At 39.6% G+C, this 13,876-nt stretch overlaps 1 protein-coding gene across 1 annotated transcript in view; it reads right to left on the minus strand.

Moving 5' to 3' along the window:
- LOC121958663 (vinculin) overlaps positions 1-13,876 on the minus strand; it is a 36,563-nt gene that overhangs the window by 14,244 nt on the left and 8,443 nt on the right. The window contains exons 2-6 of the mRNA XM_042507745.2: positions 6,280-6,350; positions 3,464-3,614; positions 1,384-1,492; positions 449-571; positions 141-301 (exon numbers count right to left, since the gene is read on the minus strand). Coding sequence (XP_042363679.1) covers positions 141-301; positions 449-571; positions 1,384-1,492; positions 3,464-3,614; positions 6,280-6,350 — 615 coding nt within the window. The remainder of the gene's footprint in view (positions 1-140; positions 302-448; positions 572-1,383; positions 1,493-3,463; positions 3,615-6,279; positions 6,351-13,876) is intronic.

The following is a 13,876-nucleotide window of genomic DNA, read 5'->3' on the forward strand; positions in this document are numbered from 1 at the left end:
AGAATGCACAAAAACAATGTTTAAACACTGAGCAGCTCAAGGAGCAAAGCAGTCTCTTGTTCCTCTTGTGTAACAGTGTGCATGTGACTTTGATGGCCATAGACAAACGGAGGTAAAAGCGTGTCATTTATTGTGTGTACCTTGTTGGCCCAGGCATCCTCGTCCCAGGACGTCAGCTGCAGCACTCTGATAATCTCATTTATCTCGGCGCTCATCTTCTCAAAAGTGAAGTTTCGGTTCTTCAAGGCCTCCTCCACACCCTGGCTGCCAGACGTCTTGGTTGTCACAAAGATTTTGATACCTAAAATATAAGACACAACTCACAATGAACAATATTTCAACTCAAAAACACTGACCTGAAATACACAGAGTGGGCCAGTTATAAAAACAAAAAAGAAATAAGCGAGTAAATGAAAAAGCAACGTGAAGGAATTCCCTGTTTGATTACCTGAGATGAGGATGGGCAGCAGCTCTTTGACTGTGTTCATGGAGTTGACCAGCATCACACGGTGCTCCTGGTGTGTCAGCTCCTGTTGTCGCTCATCTATCATCTTTGCCATCTTCGTCATCCCTGGTGACAGACAGCAAACCAGAGGGGGAAAGGAACTAAGAGCTTTTACTCAAGTAACATGCTCACAGTGTCATTTTAAGGTAGTGCTAAACAAGTATTTCCATTTAAGACATTAAAAGGTAATGTACTTCCTGCTCTAATACATTTATTTGGCAGCCAGGGTTACTTTCAAAATAAGACTATACATTCATGATGAGAAAAGACCATGAAATAAGATGCCTATACTAAACTTTTGTATTTTCAAAACATACATTTTTTCAGGAAAGCTGCAATTTGGGAGTTTTGGAGACATAAATCACTATGTGGAGGAGCATGTAACTAACCTGAAAACATAAAAATCCATAAAGTTGGACACTGGAGGAATTATTGGTGCATAAATAATTCAACAGAATGACTGATTTTGATGGTGATACTTCGCATTTGGTGTGTGCAGCTAAGTCCATGTAAAGTAAATTCAGAGATTTGTTTGCATTTTTTCAGGTTTTTGAGACCTTCTTTTACATACTTGGTGATTTTTTTGGTCAGGTGTTTAATAACATCTTTCTGTGATGTGACAAACTCATAACACATTTTAATTATCACTTTACACAGACTTAAAGGAAATGTATAGTTGTTAAATGTATACTCTGACTCTGGGTTGAGTTCTACTTTCAGCACAGTGACAAAAACAGATCAGTGCCAACAAAGCAAAAACGAAATGTTAACTCAAGCAAATACACACCCTGAATCTGTCAACCAAGACAGGAAAACCTTACATATACTGTCAAGACTTCAGCAGAGTAATTTTGTCACCGCTGTATCAGCAGACTGACCTGGTCCCAGGTTTTTTGTGTATGTGATCAAGTCCTCCATAGACTCCACCACCTCGGCTACTGTCAGGTACTCCAGGATGCCTTTGCACACACGGATGATTTTGCGGACCTATGACAGTGACAGGACAAAGCAACAACAAAAATGAATTAAAAAAACTAAATTATATTCACAGAAAAGAGTGATTATATAAAATTAGCCGCCCCCACAGGCCCCTCCCTCATCCAATTCTCTCTAATTACACCCTGATAATGCTGCCTGCTGACATTCCAGCCTCTTTGTGCTGCTTGATTCCAGCTTTATGTGGACTGCTGGAGTCACCACTCCACTATACAGAGCCGTCCCCGAGCTGCATTGGAAAACACGATGGCACTGCTGACTGATGACTCCTGCTGAGTCCTGCTGACTGCTGCAGACAACGCTGGGATGTCTGATGTCTGTTCCCAGAGAGCTGATCTGCAACTTTTAAAAAAATGTTTTACTCTCCTTCCCTGAGAGGAAAAAGAAAAATGGCCCTGATGGATGATCTTTGTGCCTGGCTCAAGATTTAGAAAGTGTTTGTGTAAGAAATATGGAGAGTTCACAGACATGTGCAGCATATTTATCTACCTCTCTGTCTTCTTTATAAGTGTTACAGTACCCAGGGGGAATGCAGGAATGGACACTATCCTTACACCTGAAGAGCCAGTAACAGCAGGCCTCTGCCATGCTCAAGTGTCCATTAAAAAGACACTACAGCCCTTTCAGCTCAGCTTCTGCCCAATGAAAAAACACTGGTACAACCTTTCACACAATTACAAGCTATATTAGCAATGTTCTGTCCATTTTTCACCCTCTGTTGCCAGATATACAGTATCTTTTACAGTCAAACCGAAACAGAATTTTGGGGCTAATATCATTATTATTTAGGAATAAAACATATGTGATTACAATGTATCAGCTGATATTTACTTTTAAACAAAGAGGTAAGCACAGAGCCATACAGTGTTGGGTATTTAACAGATATAATATATATATTTTTCAAAGTTTATATCAAAGAAAGATGAAAGTCTTTCAGTGTAAATGAATGTATGCTAATTATAAAAGCGAAACACACACTTAACCTAATTCTACTTAAAATGTAGTCTAGATACACATAAGTATGCTATGTAAAAAATATTTACTGCTGCAATTCAGTGCATTGCAATTTTATTTTGCATGGCCGAGCTGGTAGCTGACTTTCATGTGGGAATTGTAATTCTTGACATTTTTGTATCTGTTTGTACAGTGCTTATCTGTTTATCACGCTGCTTACAAACCAGCCAAACACAGAGGAAGTTATTTCACAGTGATATCTCCTTTACACATCTGAAACATCATCTAAAGACAGCAGGCAATTCAAAGCAAATGTACACCATTTTGCATTAATGCTTTACTAATGCAGTGCAACTCCAGAGAACATGAGGAAGAGAAATGAATTCCTCCGCCGTCAGATGTCGGTCAGAAGTATAAATAAACTGTTCATAGATTCACATAGATTCACATGTGTTTCTGAAGTTAGAGGCAGAACCACATCCTGCAAAAAACAGGAAATCACTACATGGACTAAACTGCAAAAACAGATGTAACACTTACTAAGCACAATCATACAAATATAATAAACTGTTTCCCCAAAAACCCACTACGCTTAACTGACTCAAATTGTGGATATTAGGTAAAAAAAATAAATAAAATTTTATCCCGGCAAATGTGTGTAGTACTTTTTAAATATGTTTATAATGCATTCTAGACATGGGCTTACAAAAAAAAATCAGCGAGTGATGAGCAATTATGAAGTATTATGATACTTAACCTTATAAGTCTACAAAAATGCTGTATAATGTACTATGATTACTGTTATAAAGCACTGTGAATATTTTATTTTTAAATATATCTATAATTATACAGTGATATAAACAGATTATAACACGTTATAAGTATGTTTAAAAGGCATTACAGACATGGGAATCACAAAAAGTAGTACCAATATTTCTTTCCTTTACTGTTTCTTTCCTTTCCTTGTCAAATAAAATACAATGAATGAACGAAAGAATGAATAAATACCTCAGCCTCATCAAATGTCAGGAGCAGGTCAGAGGTCCCAGAGAGGATGCCCCGAGAGCCATCAATGAGGTAATCCCGAGCAGGAACAGAGTAGGGATCAGCTTTCAGCATGGAGGCAGCCTGCACCAGCTTAGTGCTTGCATTCTCCACTCTGTGGAAAGCAGAGGATGGTGGATTTAAAGACCAGTAAACATAAAAAATAAAAATCCTCAAAACAAGTCATGCTGATGATACGAAAAACCGTCAGAAGCCAGATGGACTTTACACATGGAAACAGCAAATTGCCTACAGCAAAAACAGATGGAAGCTTTGAGACACAGCTAGCCATAACATACAGTGACTGCTTGACAGGCTGATTGATTTTGTTTGATTTTCTCTTCTTATATGTTTTTCATCGGACTTTAAACAAGTACTAACATGAGAGCCAATGGAGTCTAAATCCCGGATGAAATACTTTTTATATCATCTTTCATTCAGCGGTTAAATTGGGAATTAGGAAGGGGGTAGACCTCTCCATACAGTTAAAGACTAACACCACAATTCTACATGCATTTAATGTATATAGAAATAACCTGATTAGATTCAACTGTTAACTGATGCTGGGTGTAGTCAGAAGTAACAACATGAATAAAATGAATATATCTAAGCTCGAAGGCATTGCCAATAAAAGAATCTGCCCTTCACAGTGTGTTCACACATCATGTGAGCAGCTTAATCTATTCTTACTCATCCCACTAGAACAGTTAGTTTACTTCCTGTACCACAGGCTGTTTGTGTACCATACGATGCATGTGTGAAAACCGCACTGTTCACCACAAGCTGCAACACAGAATGAAGACATTAGGCCTAAACAATTAAGTGCATTAAAAAAATATTTTGTTCCTAAAATTGGTGATGTGATTTTGGCCATACTCGTGCATCCCTGGCAAATTATCATCATTAGATGTCAGAGTGAAACTTGGTTCTTAAGTAAAAATATTATGTAGACATACTTTTGCAGACAAATGATGATGATGATGATGATGATGAAACATTGCATTTTAATGTTTTTCTGATGGTTATGTGTGTGGGAGTGTGTTTGCAACTTTTGATCTACTCTTCCCTTTCCTACACACCTGTCTCATGAAATAGATGTATGAAGTCTTTGAAATGATGTTCTCACAGAGCAAAAGTAGATGTTTTATTTTCACTGGCCAAAAGAGAAACTGTAAAAACAGCCGAATGAATTGAGCTTGAAGATTCATTCTTGACCTTGGAAGTGGTAGCTTCTGATTTTGTGAGCAGAAGACTCAAGAGGAAATCTACTGAAACAAACCCAAGTTAAGATTTTTTTGTCAAAAAGCCTGATGAATAAGTAAATGGACCGGACATTTCATTTTTCAGTAAGTTCTTGAGTGAGTGGGATATGGGGAAAGCAACTCAGGCGCTAGTTAAAAATGAAACATGCTTTCTTCTGTTTTAATGTTTGAAAGATAAAGTGCATTATATATCATACAGATTTTAAAGCCCTATGAGGTAATTTTGTGATTTTGGGTTAAATAAATAAAACTGACTTGACTTTGAGTTCTGAAGCATGAGTATCTCCATCTCTTGACAGAAAAGTCAGCTTGTTTTCCCAGGATGCGATTGGACCTCTAGAGGCGAAGCTCAAGCTGACTCCGGCCCAATTCAACCCCTGTTTTCACAGAAATGTAAATGATTGATTGTTGCCTCCGTGGTGCGATGCACTCGATGAACTCCTGAGCAGAAAAAAACTGCAGGCTCAGCCCTTTGATTCAGCGTCATACATGCCACCTGCATTGTGTCATAACAGCCACATTGCACATAGAAACACGCAACAAGCCAAGGACCCACACATGTTCTAGTTCCCACAGTTTACTGTCATTTGCCTACAGGCCAAATGTTAAAAAAGATCATTATTGCTTTTTTTCCACAATTTTAGGCACCACAAATGGGCAAAACAAGAGGAGCTTAGTTTCCATACTTCTGGAGTAAGTCTCCTGCATGATAAAACTAATGTATGTGCATGACATCGAGGTCGACGTGTGTGTGTGCATCTTTGCAGGGCCAGCCAGCAGTGTCCTTCAGCGTGCACTAGCAAGAAACAGCCATGCATTAACCGGACCCCGACAGACACTATATTTAGTGAAGGAGACGCATTCCAGCACATGTGCTGATGGATGACGACAGGGTGACGATGTGACTCGGAGGCGCCAAATGTGTTGAGCCTGACGACCTGCGCCTGCCAATGCGTTTCATCCCTGACCTTGGGGGGGGGGGGCTCCCAGGTCCTGCCACTCCCTCCCGAGACAGTAGTGTCTCATGTAATCAGGTTGGGAAAAGACGGTGATATGGACAGACAGCAGCTGAGCACAAATTAATGATTTAGCTGATCCAGGAAGGCAAATACATTGATAAATATGTACATCTTGTCTTTTCTACATCAACATTTTGTGTGTGTATGAGTGTGTCTGTGTGTGTGTGTGTGTGTTTCATATTTTAACATAAACCAAAAGCAGTAGCAGCCAGCGGCTCTTATGCATGAAGGCATGTATGAGTTTGTTGCCCTTCTCCTTTAGGGTAAAGGAACTCCTCCCTAAGCAAAAAAAGTATTTCTGTTACACCAGGGCACTTAACATGCCATGTCTGACCTTTGCTTGGGCACAACCAGCCATTACTGCAACAGATAAAGAGAGAAAGGAGAGCCAGAGAGAGGCTAGTGGGTTCCACATACTGTAGAGAGAGACAACTGATTCATTTGAGAGATTTGTCACTGTATGAAACTGAGTTATGCAAAGAGTTTCTTCTGTTCTTACTTGATGAAAGCTGGTGGCATGTCCCTTTTCATGATCTGGTCCTCAGTGGTTTGTACAGTCTCCTTCCCCACCTGAGAAACACAGAGTTCTTTATGAGTAAAAATAATTATGATTTAATGGATTAAGACATTAAAAGGAAAATATGCAATCTATAACATGCAGACATTTCAAAGCAAAGACATGAGAAGCCATTTTGCATACATCCCAGCGCTGCAAATCATTATTTTCATCATTGACTAATCTGCCAACTAACTGATTAATCATTATGTCTATAACACATAAAAAATGCTCATAAAAATTTCCCGGAGCCTAAAGTGACGTCTTTATTTTGCTTCTTCTGTCCCACCAACAGTTAAAAATCCAAGGACTCTTCATTTACAGTCTTAAATCGCAAAGAAAAGCAGCGAATTTTCACATTAAAGAATCAGGAATCAGTAAATGTTTGACAGTTTTGCTTGAAAAAAGACTGAAATGATTATCAACATTGTTGGCAATTGATTTTCTTTCGTTTGACTCACTGTCACAGCTCTAATGCAAAACATAATAAATCATAATTAGGCTAACTTATTTGAATGCCTTGAATAAATGATCTTTTATTACTTATTGTTTCAGAACCTAATTCTTATTACTTTCCTATATTATCTTACTAATGTTAGAAGTAAAGCCAACAACCTGTTTTCTACAGCAGGTCCTTTATTTGACTTATCCACTAAGTTTCAAGCTGACTTCACCCACTTAGCATATGCTTTTTTTTTTTTTTGCATCAACTCTTTCAGGAGCAGGAGCTTGTCCCAGCATGCACTGGGCAAAGGTCAAAGCCACCCCGTGCAGGTCACTGGTCTATTACAGTGTCCACATACATGCTGTATACTCACAGTCACTTTTATCTAACACTTTGGAGTCGTGAGAGGACTAGAGATGGAAACTATGACAGGTAAACATAAGTGAAAATGGTAAGCACATGATGAACCAGAGAGACAGAAAGTTTGAGATCATAAAACTCTTAGTTGTATAGCTACAAAGTTAAAAATTAAGCCTTTATTGTCTTGATTTGATGGCAGAGCATTGTGATCAAGTGAATAATTTTAGTTACCCGTACTAAATATTACACAATATTGTTTGTCTGTTGACTGAAAACTTATTTCAATGAATCAGGCTAAATAATGTCTAACATTCTGACATTTCTTAATAAAACTTTGAATGCCTGCTGACAGTGCTTATATATTCATAGACTGTAAAAAAGTAATGTGACATGACGTCCCCCACAAGAGATTTTGAAGCCCCAAATCCTGCATTTTGGCCATTTCCATGTTGGATTTTTAGCGCCAGAATTGATTATATTTGGACAAGAGGGTGGTGCTGTAAAGAAGCGAGGGCTGGATCTGACTCATGTGACGCCTCACATAGTCTGTCACATTAATGGCCTCACCTTTAGTTATGCATAACTTCGGCCCTAAATAAAATGTCATCAATGTTGAAATTAACTATAGAAACCAAAACCATTTTTTACACTAGGTTGTAGCATGAAGCATGTTTATTTCTGCTGTAAAGTTAGGTATCTTAACATTAGGTTTATGGGGATTTACTCTGTTTTAGGGCCAGCCTCAAGAGGCTATTCAAGGAACTGCACCTTTCCGTATTTCTGCATTGGCTTCGTTTTAAGCCCCAGTGTGACGTACAACTCAAAAATAGTTCACATATTCAATAACCAAACCAAATCAGTGCACAGTTAAACTGCGGTAATGACAGAAAAAAGCTCTAATGCTTCACACTTGCTCCTGTGATTCAATCATGGACTACTTTGACAACAAACAAACATTTAAAGAATATTTTCATCTTTCTTTGATAAGTGGCTAAGTGTGAAAATGCAATCTGTGCTGTAGGAAATCTCATCCATTGGCTTAATATCAGGGCCCTATACATGAATCATGACTAATGATACGATTTTGACAAGGAGACTGCAAACTACCAAACTCAAAATAAGTTTAATAGATGCCATAATAAAAAAAAAGTAATGCTTTTATTGGAAGGTGCTACATATTCTTCCATATTCCGTTCATAGTGTTAAAGGTGGCACAAAGGGTGGTCAAAGAGTCTCCAGTAAAGATGGGAAACACCCCCACAGCAGCCTCAGCCCTGATGACTGGCTCATCAGTCATGAGGATTTTGTATCAGTCAACACTTGAAGCTCTGGCACTAGGTTTCAGAAGAGCTGACAGAGTTGCGCTGGCTCAGAAATATGCAAATTTTAGATCCCCTCCTAAGGTTTCATGCAATTTTAGCACACATTTCATATATCAACAGCATTTCATATGCGTGAGTAAAAACTCGGTTACCACAACTTTCCCCCTCAGGGAGTTTTCTCTTTAATCATGCAGTTTTCCAGAATGATGTCCTGTTGCTTGTCCAGTGAACCATTATTTCAACAAGGCAGCTGCTGGGGGGATGCCAGGCCTCGGCACAGTTATAATGCGTAAAGCAGCTGAACGTCGCCTCTCCCTCAAATGCCAAAATGACTCACCTCCCCCATCATGACCTCAGCTCTGCAGAGAGACACAACTCACCCACGTCGAGCAGCCACGGGTGAGAGATCACGGGCGTTCATACAGGGACACGAATCACATTGACTGGGTTAAATGGGCTGCATCCCTGCCCCATGGGGACATGTTCAACATTTTCTTTTACATTATTATTATTATAACAAATATATACTATAGGAGTGATTACCTCACTGTCACATATAATTTAGCAATATAAAACATTTTCAACATGTTGCACTGTGCTTAACTTTGCTGGCAAAACAAGCAAATTTAAGAGTGCTCTGGGTATTGCTGATGGCACGGTTTTGACACAATTTACAGATATTTTATCGATTAAATAATAAATCATTAATAAACATTAAAAAAAAATCTAACAAAGTTATTTGGGATGCTGTTTTGATGCTGGTGAACGTTCCCAGAGAGCTCGTCAACGTGTCTGACTACACGCAGTAGCAGAGCCATTCCAGATGGTTGACGTGGAGGCAGTAATGGAGCACAGCAGACATACATCTCCTCACTCTCTTTTCACCACACCAGAGGGACTATGAGTGACTGAGGGGTTATAAATTAGGGCCAAAGGTTGTGTCAGACTAAAACTGGAGCTTAGCAGAGGCTGCCCATCTCTGAGCGAGGTGACAGCGTGCATATGCCACCCTGACGTTCCACCAATGAGTCGCTCTAAACAAAGGCAACAACAACAACTGAAGCTGTTCTGTCCTGTTCAGCTAAAGGGCAGCCGGGCTACAGAGCAGGAATACAGGGCACTGACAGGGTAGTAAACATAAGTGAGGGGGGAGGAAGTAACACAAAGACCTCACAGCCTTGCCAACACTGCTGAGCACTGTAACCTCCTTTTAAGAGGTAACACCACTCTCCTGTCTTGTGAGCTCTAGTATACAGGCCAAGACTGCTGCCAGCACTTCAAACACACTCTTTGTTTTCTTACGTTTTGTTTTTGTATTTGCAGAACACCTCCACTTTGTGATAACATATGTAAGAACAATAAAGTTTACAGATGTTATCCCATGTAAAGATATGTAATATTTCTATATGAAGGTAGATTAATTCACCCACCATCGGAAACACACTGTGAACTGTTGGGCTTGGCATCGGTGCTCGACAAAGTAAATCAATACCAAGTAGAATGGCTTTACTACATGCAAGTGACGTCTACAGGCATTTTACAAAACTGAATCCTTCCTTTCACATGATGGATATTGAATGAAACGGAAAAAAAAACAGGCATCAAATTAAGTATTCTGCTGGTATTGTTATTACTTTATCAGTACTGGTTCTGTTGATCAACAGAGTAAACATTTGCAGGTTATAGCCAGTTACTTGTGAGTTTTTTTCTTGGTTACTCTGGGTTTTTTTCACTGTCAGACAAAATAAGTAATGTTTGGGACTCTAGCAGGTTGTCACATTTTCAAAATTTCACAGATAAAATTACTTGATTCTAATATATTAATTACTTTTTTTCAGATTAATATAAGATTTATTGATGATGAAACTACTTGCTGGCATACAATTATATTGTTCTCACCTCGGAGGACACTTTTTATGAGTTACTGTAAAAAATGAGCGCTTGCTTCTGTCAGGTGCACACGGGAACCTCACCAATAAAGTACTCTGCAAACCAGTCTTTGGCTTTATTACATACTGAACTGCAACTCTGGCTGAAAAGTGCTTGAGTAATCTCCAAACCGAATTGTTAAAATAACACAAAGATTTATATGAGATCATATCAAGTTTAGACATGACCTAAACAGAACAAAGGAGAGAGGACAGACTACACCAAAGGCCAACAATGTGGAGGCCAACAGCTAAATGTTTTTAACAAGAGCTGAGTCATACTCTCCCCGAATCATCTTGTGAGTTGAGGCCCTTGGTACTGTATTCAACAGGTCATCAAAAGGCTGTGTTCATTTTCCTCCTCCCCACGGAGCCTCTTCCTGCTGTCTGAAGTTCAAAACAGTGCACAGCCAAAAAAGCGATCCAAACAATTTGCTGCAAAAATAGAACTGTGACCTGGGTTTATAGGCGTTGTTGTCAAGCAGTTCATGATGCCTGGACTATTTTGCTATTTTGAGCCTCTGACCAAATTTTGGACCAGATTCTTATGACACTTACACTGACAGAACTTGACATTATAGCAGCTTTAGTCTGTACTTTTTAAAGGGTCTCTAGTTCCCTCATCCCAGGATGACATCTACAAACTGCGCATTTTGTCTGATTAACAGCATGAAAGACTTTTATTAATCACCAAAAATATTCTCCATTACTTTTTTTGCCAGCAACTCATCAATCATGAAATAAAAAGTATTATCTATTGGCATTTTGCCTTTGATAAATGATAGTGAGGACGGGGAACTTGTGGGAAAGAGGAAAAGATGACGTCCAGTTTCAACTCATTCTTAATCAGAGCCGACACACAGGCCAAACCACAACACAAATATCCTGTTCCTTGAATAGATTCTAGCAAGCCACTTTAAGGAAGGACAGTTTTTCACATCCACCTTTTTTTTAAAACCTTTCACCAATTCAGTGTCATCTTCTTTCAAGCTGTCACATACCGAGCCGCTGGCTGACAGTCTCATTTACCATTTTGTGTCTGGAGTGGAAACACTGACACTCCTTTTTACTGTCCAAGAGTGCTGTGTGGAAACCCTGTGTGTTGTGGAGTAGCTTGATAAAGTGGCTGCTCCTTTAGAACAGACTCGGCTTTGTTGACAGCAGCCCATCGCTCTGCCGGGAGAAGAAAGGCCACTCTGAAAGCCTCAAGGCTGCCAAGACACAGCCTGCCTTTCACATGTTGGGTAGTTTTAGCACAATGCCTTGTTAGTCATGGTGACCACAAAGATCTATGATGGCGAAATTCTGGCAAACGCCGTCACTGCTGCCCTTAGCAATGTCCCACAAATAAACTACGTTATTCTGTACAGCGGCTGCAACTCACACACTGATTCCCACTCTAAGTGACTTTGTACTGCAATCTGATGAGACACGCAACTTGATGGCGCAGCACTCCATTAGCTACTCCTGATCAATAGTCACAGAACCAGCAAGTTCTGAGATATATCAAATGACTTCTGACTAATATTGACTCAGAGGGGCAGCAGAGAGGTTGCGCTGAAGGTCAACGCCTTTATCATGCATCTGTCAAGAGGTGTTTATTAATTTGGTTCAGGAAGTAGCTGCGCATGGGGTGTCCAAGGCGATGAAAGTCACAAATCAAATGGCCCTGCAGCCACAGAGAATATATCACAACTATCTATCTCATGTTACAGGAGCTTAGCAGCTCGTACACTGTTACCGGGGAGCGGCACTCATCTGTGTGAATCCTCCTCTTTAAAAGAAGAGTGAGTCAATACAAGGCAGATCATAAATGAGCTGCCATTTTCCACCGGAAAAAGGATTGCTAAAGGAATAGAGATAACAGGAGATTACTTTTATTGCATCTACTGAGGGCTGGGGAGGAAATGGCAACATAACACCCAAGTATCCAATCAGGATGTTCACTGGACCATAAAACAATTTGTTGCTTTTGAATGGATCCAAATCTTTTGTTGCATTGTGGAACAATGACTTTGAATTTAAAATATTTAACATCAATAACACATGGGACAAAAATTAATGGTTTGATCTACAAGGAAAGATCATATATGACAATACTGTATGTGTGCATGCATTACAAACACTGAGCCATGTTATGAATAAGTAATGTCCATCTGTATATTAGTGCTTCTTGTCCATTATCTGTGCCCTCAGATATTGCAGGTGCATGGTATGGGATCTTCTGTTTTAGAGTTCTGGCACTATTTTTTATTTCAAGTAAAGAAACAGATCAAGGTGAGACTGTGCCGACTTTATAAAAGACAACACAGTTCAAGAGAAAGTTTGCACCAAAATCAAAAATGCAATTTTTTCCTGTTGCCTGTAGTGCTATTCAATCAATCTAAATAGCTTTTTTATGAGTTGCAGAGAGTTGGAGATATTGGCCGTAGAGATGTTTGCCTTCTAATATAATGAAACTAGACTGCACTCGACTTGTGGTGCTCAAAGCGCCAAATACTACATTTGAAAAACTCAAAAGCAATGTCTCTTTCCAGAAAGCATGATATCATACTCAAGATAATCCACAGACCTTTTTATGGAGCAGTTTTATGTAGGAACTATTTTCTTTATACCAAACTATATCTGCCAATTGTATCATTGCACAGAAGGAAGCATGCATCTTCTTCTAGCTCACCTAGCAGCACTCAGCTACTACCAATGTTACAGTTCAGCTGAGAAGGATGCCATTAGTGTTTACATCTTGTGCGGTCACAAACACGAGCCTTTTATCAATCCTTCTGTGCAGTAATCCACTTGGTAGGTGTAGTTTGGAAGAAAATAGTTCCTACATGAAACTGCTCACACCACAGTCTGTGGATTATCTTGAGTGACCAGGTTGTGATTTTTGGAAAGAGAAATCACTGTTGTTGGAGCTTTGAGTACCATAAGCTGAGTGGCATGTAGTTTGGACACTACTGGAAAGAGCACAGATATCTCTACAGCCAATATCTAAGAATAAGGTTATATGGGTTGCATCCACATTAATTCCAGCAAAGTATTTGGGTTTTTTTTCTCAGTCATTCAAACTTGATTTCTTTTTTGGAAAAGCGACAACCCTACTGCATTGCATCCTTTGTCATGGTCTGCAGTCATAATCATCTCTTCGCCAAAGGAGAGGGGTTTTCCCCTCACCGGCTCACGCTCATGTTCCTGAGTGGGGCCGACAGCTGCCGGGTCTTCCTGACTTGGCTTCCTGCATTTCCTCATCAATTCATCACTACACCATGTCCTCCTATCCTGACAATGTCCTCCTATCTGACTGATGGAAGAAACAGATTACAGATGGAGTATGAATCCATAAACAAAGTATCTCTTTTCAATTGAGTCTACGCAAACATTTCAGAATCTGTTGTCCTTGTGCTGTTGCCAAGATGACAGAATCAAATGGTAAGCAGCATGAAATGATTTCCCTCGATAAATTACAGGAAGCTTGAGCACCAGGT

Source organism: Plectropomus leopardus, chromosome 19, assembly GCF_026936395.1.
Source record: "Plectropomus leopardus strain MGB_pleo_1.0 chromosome 19, ASM2693639v1, whole genome shotgun sequence".
NCBI classification, from domain to species: domain Eukaryota; kingdom Metazoa; phylum Chordata; class Actinopteri; order Perciformes; family Serranidae; genus Plectropomus; species Plectropomus leopardus.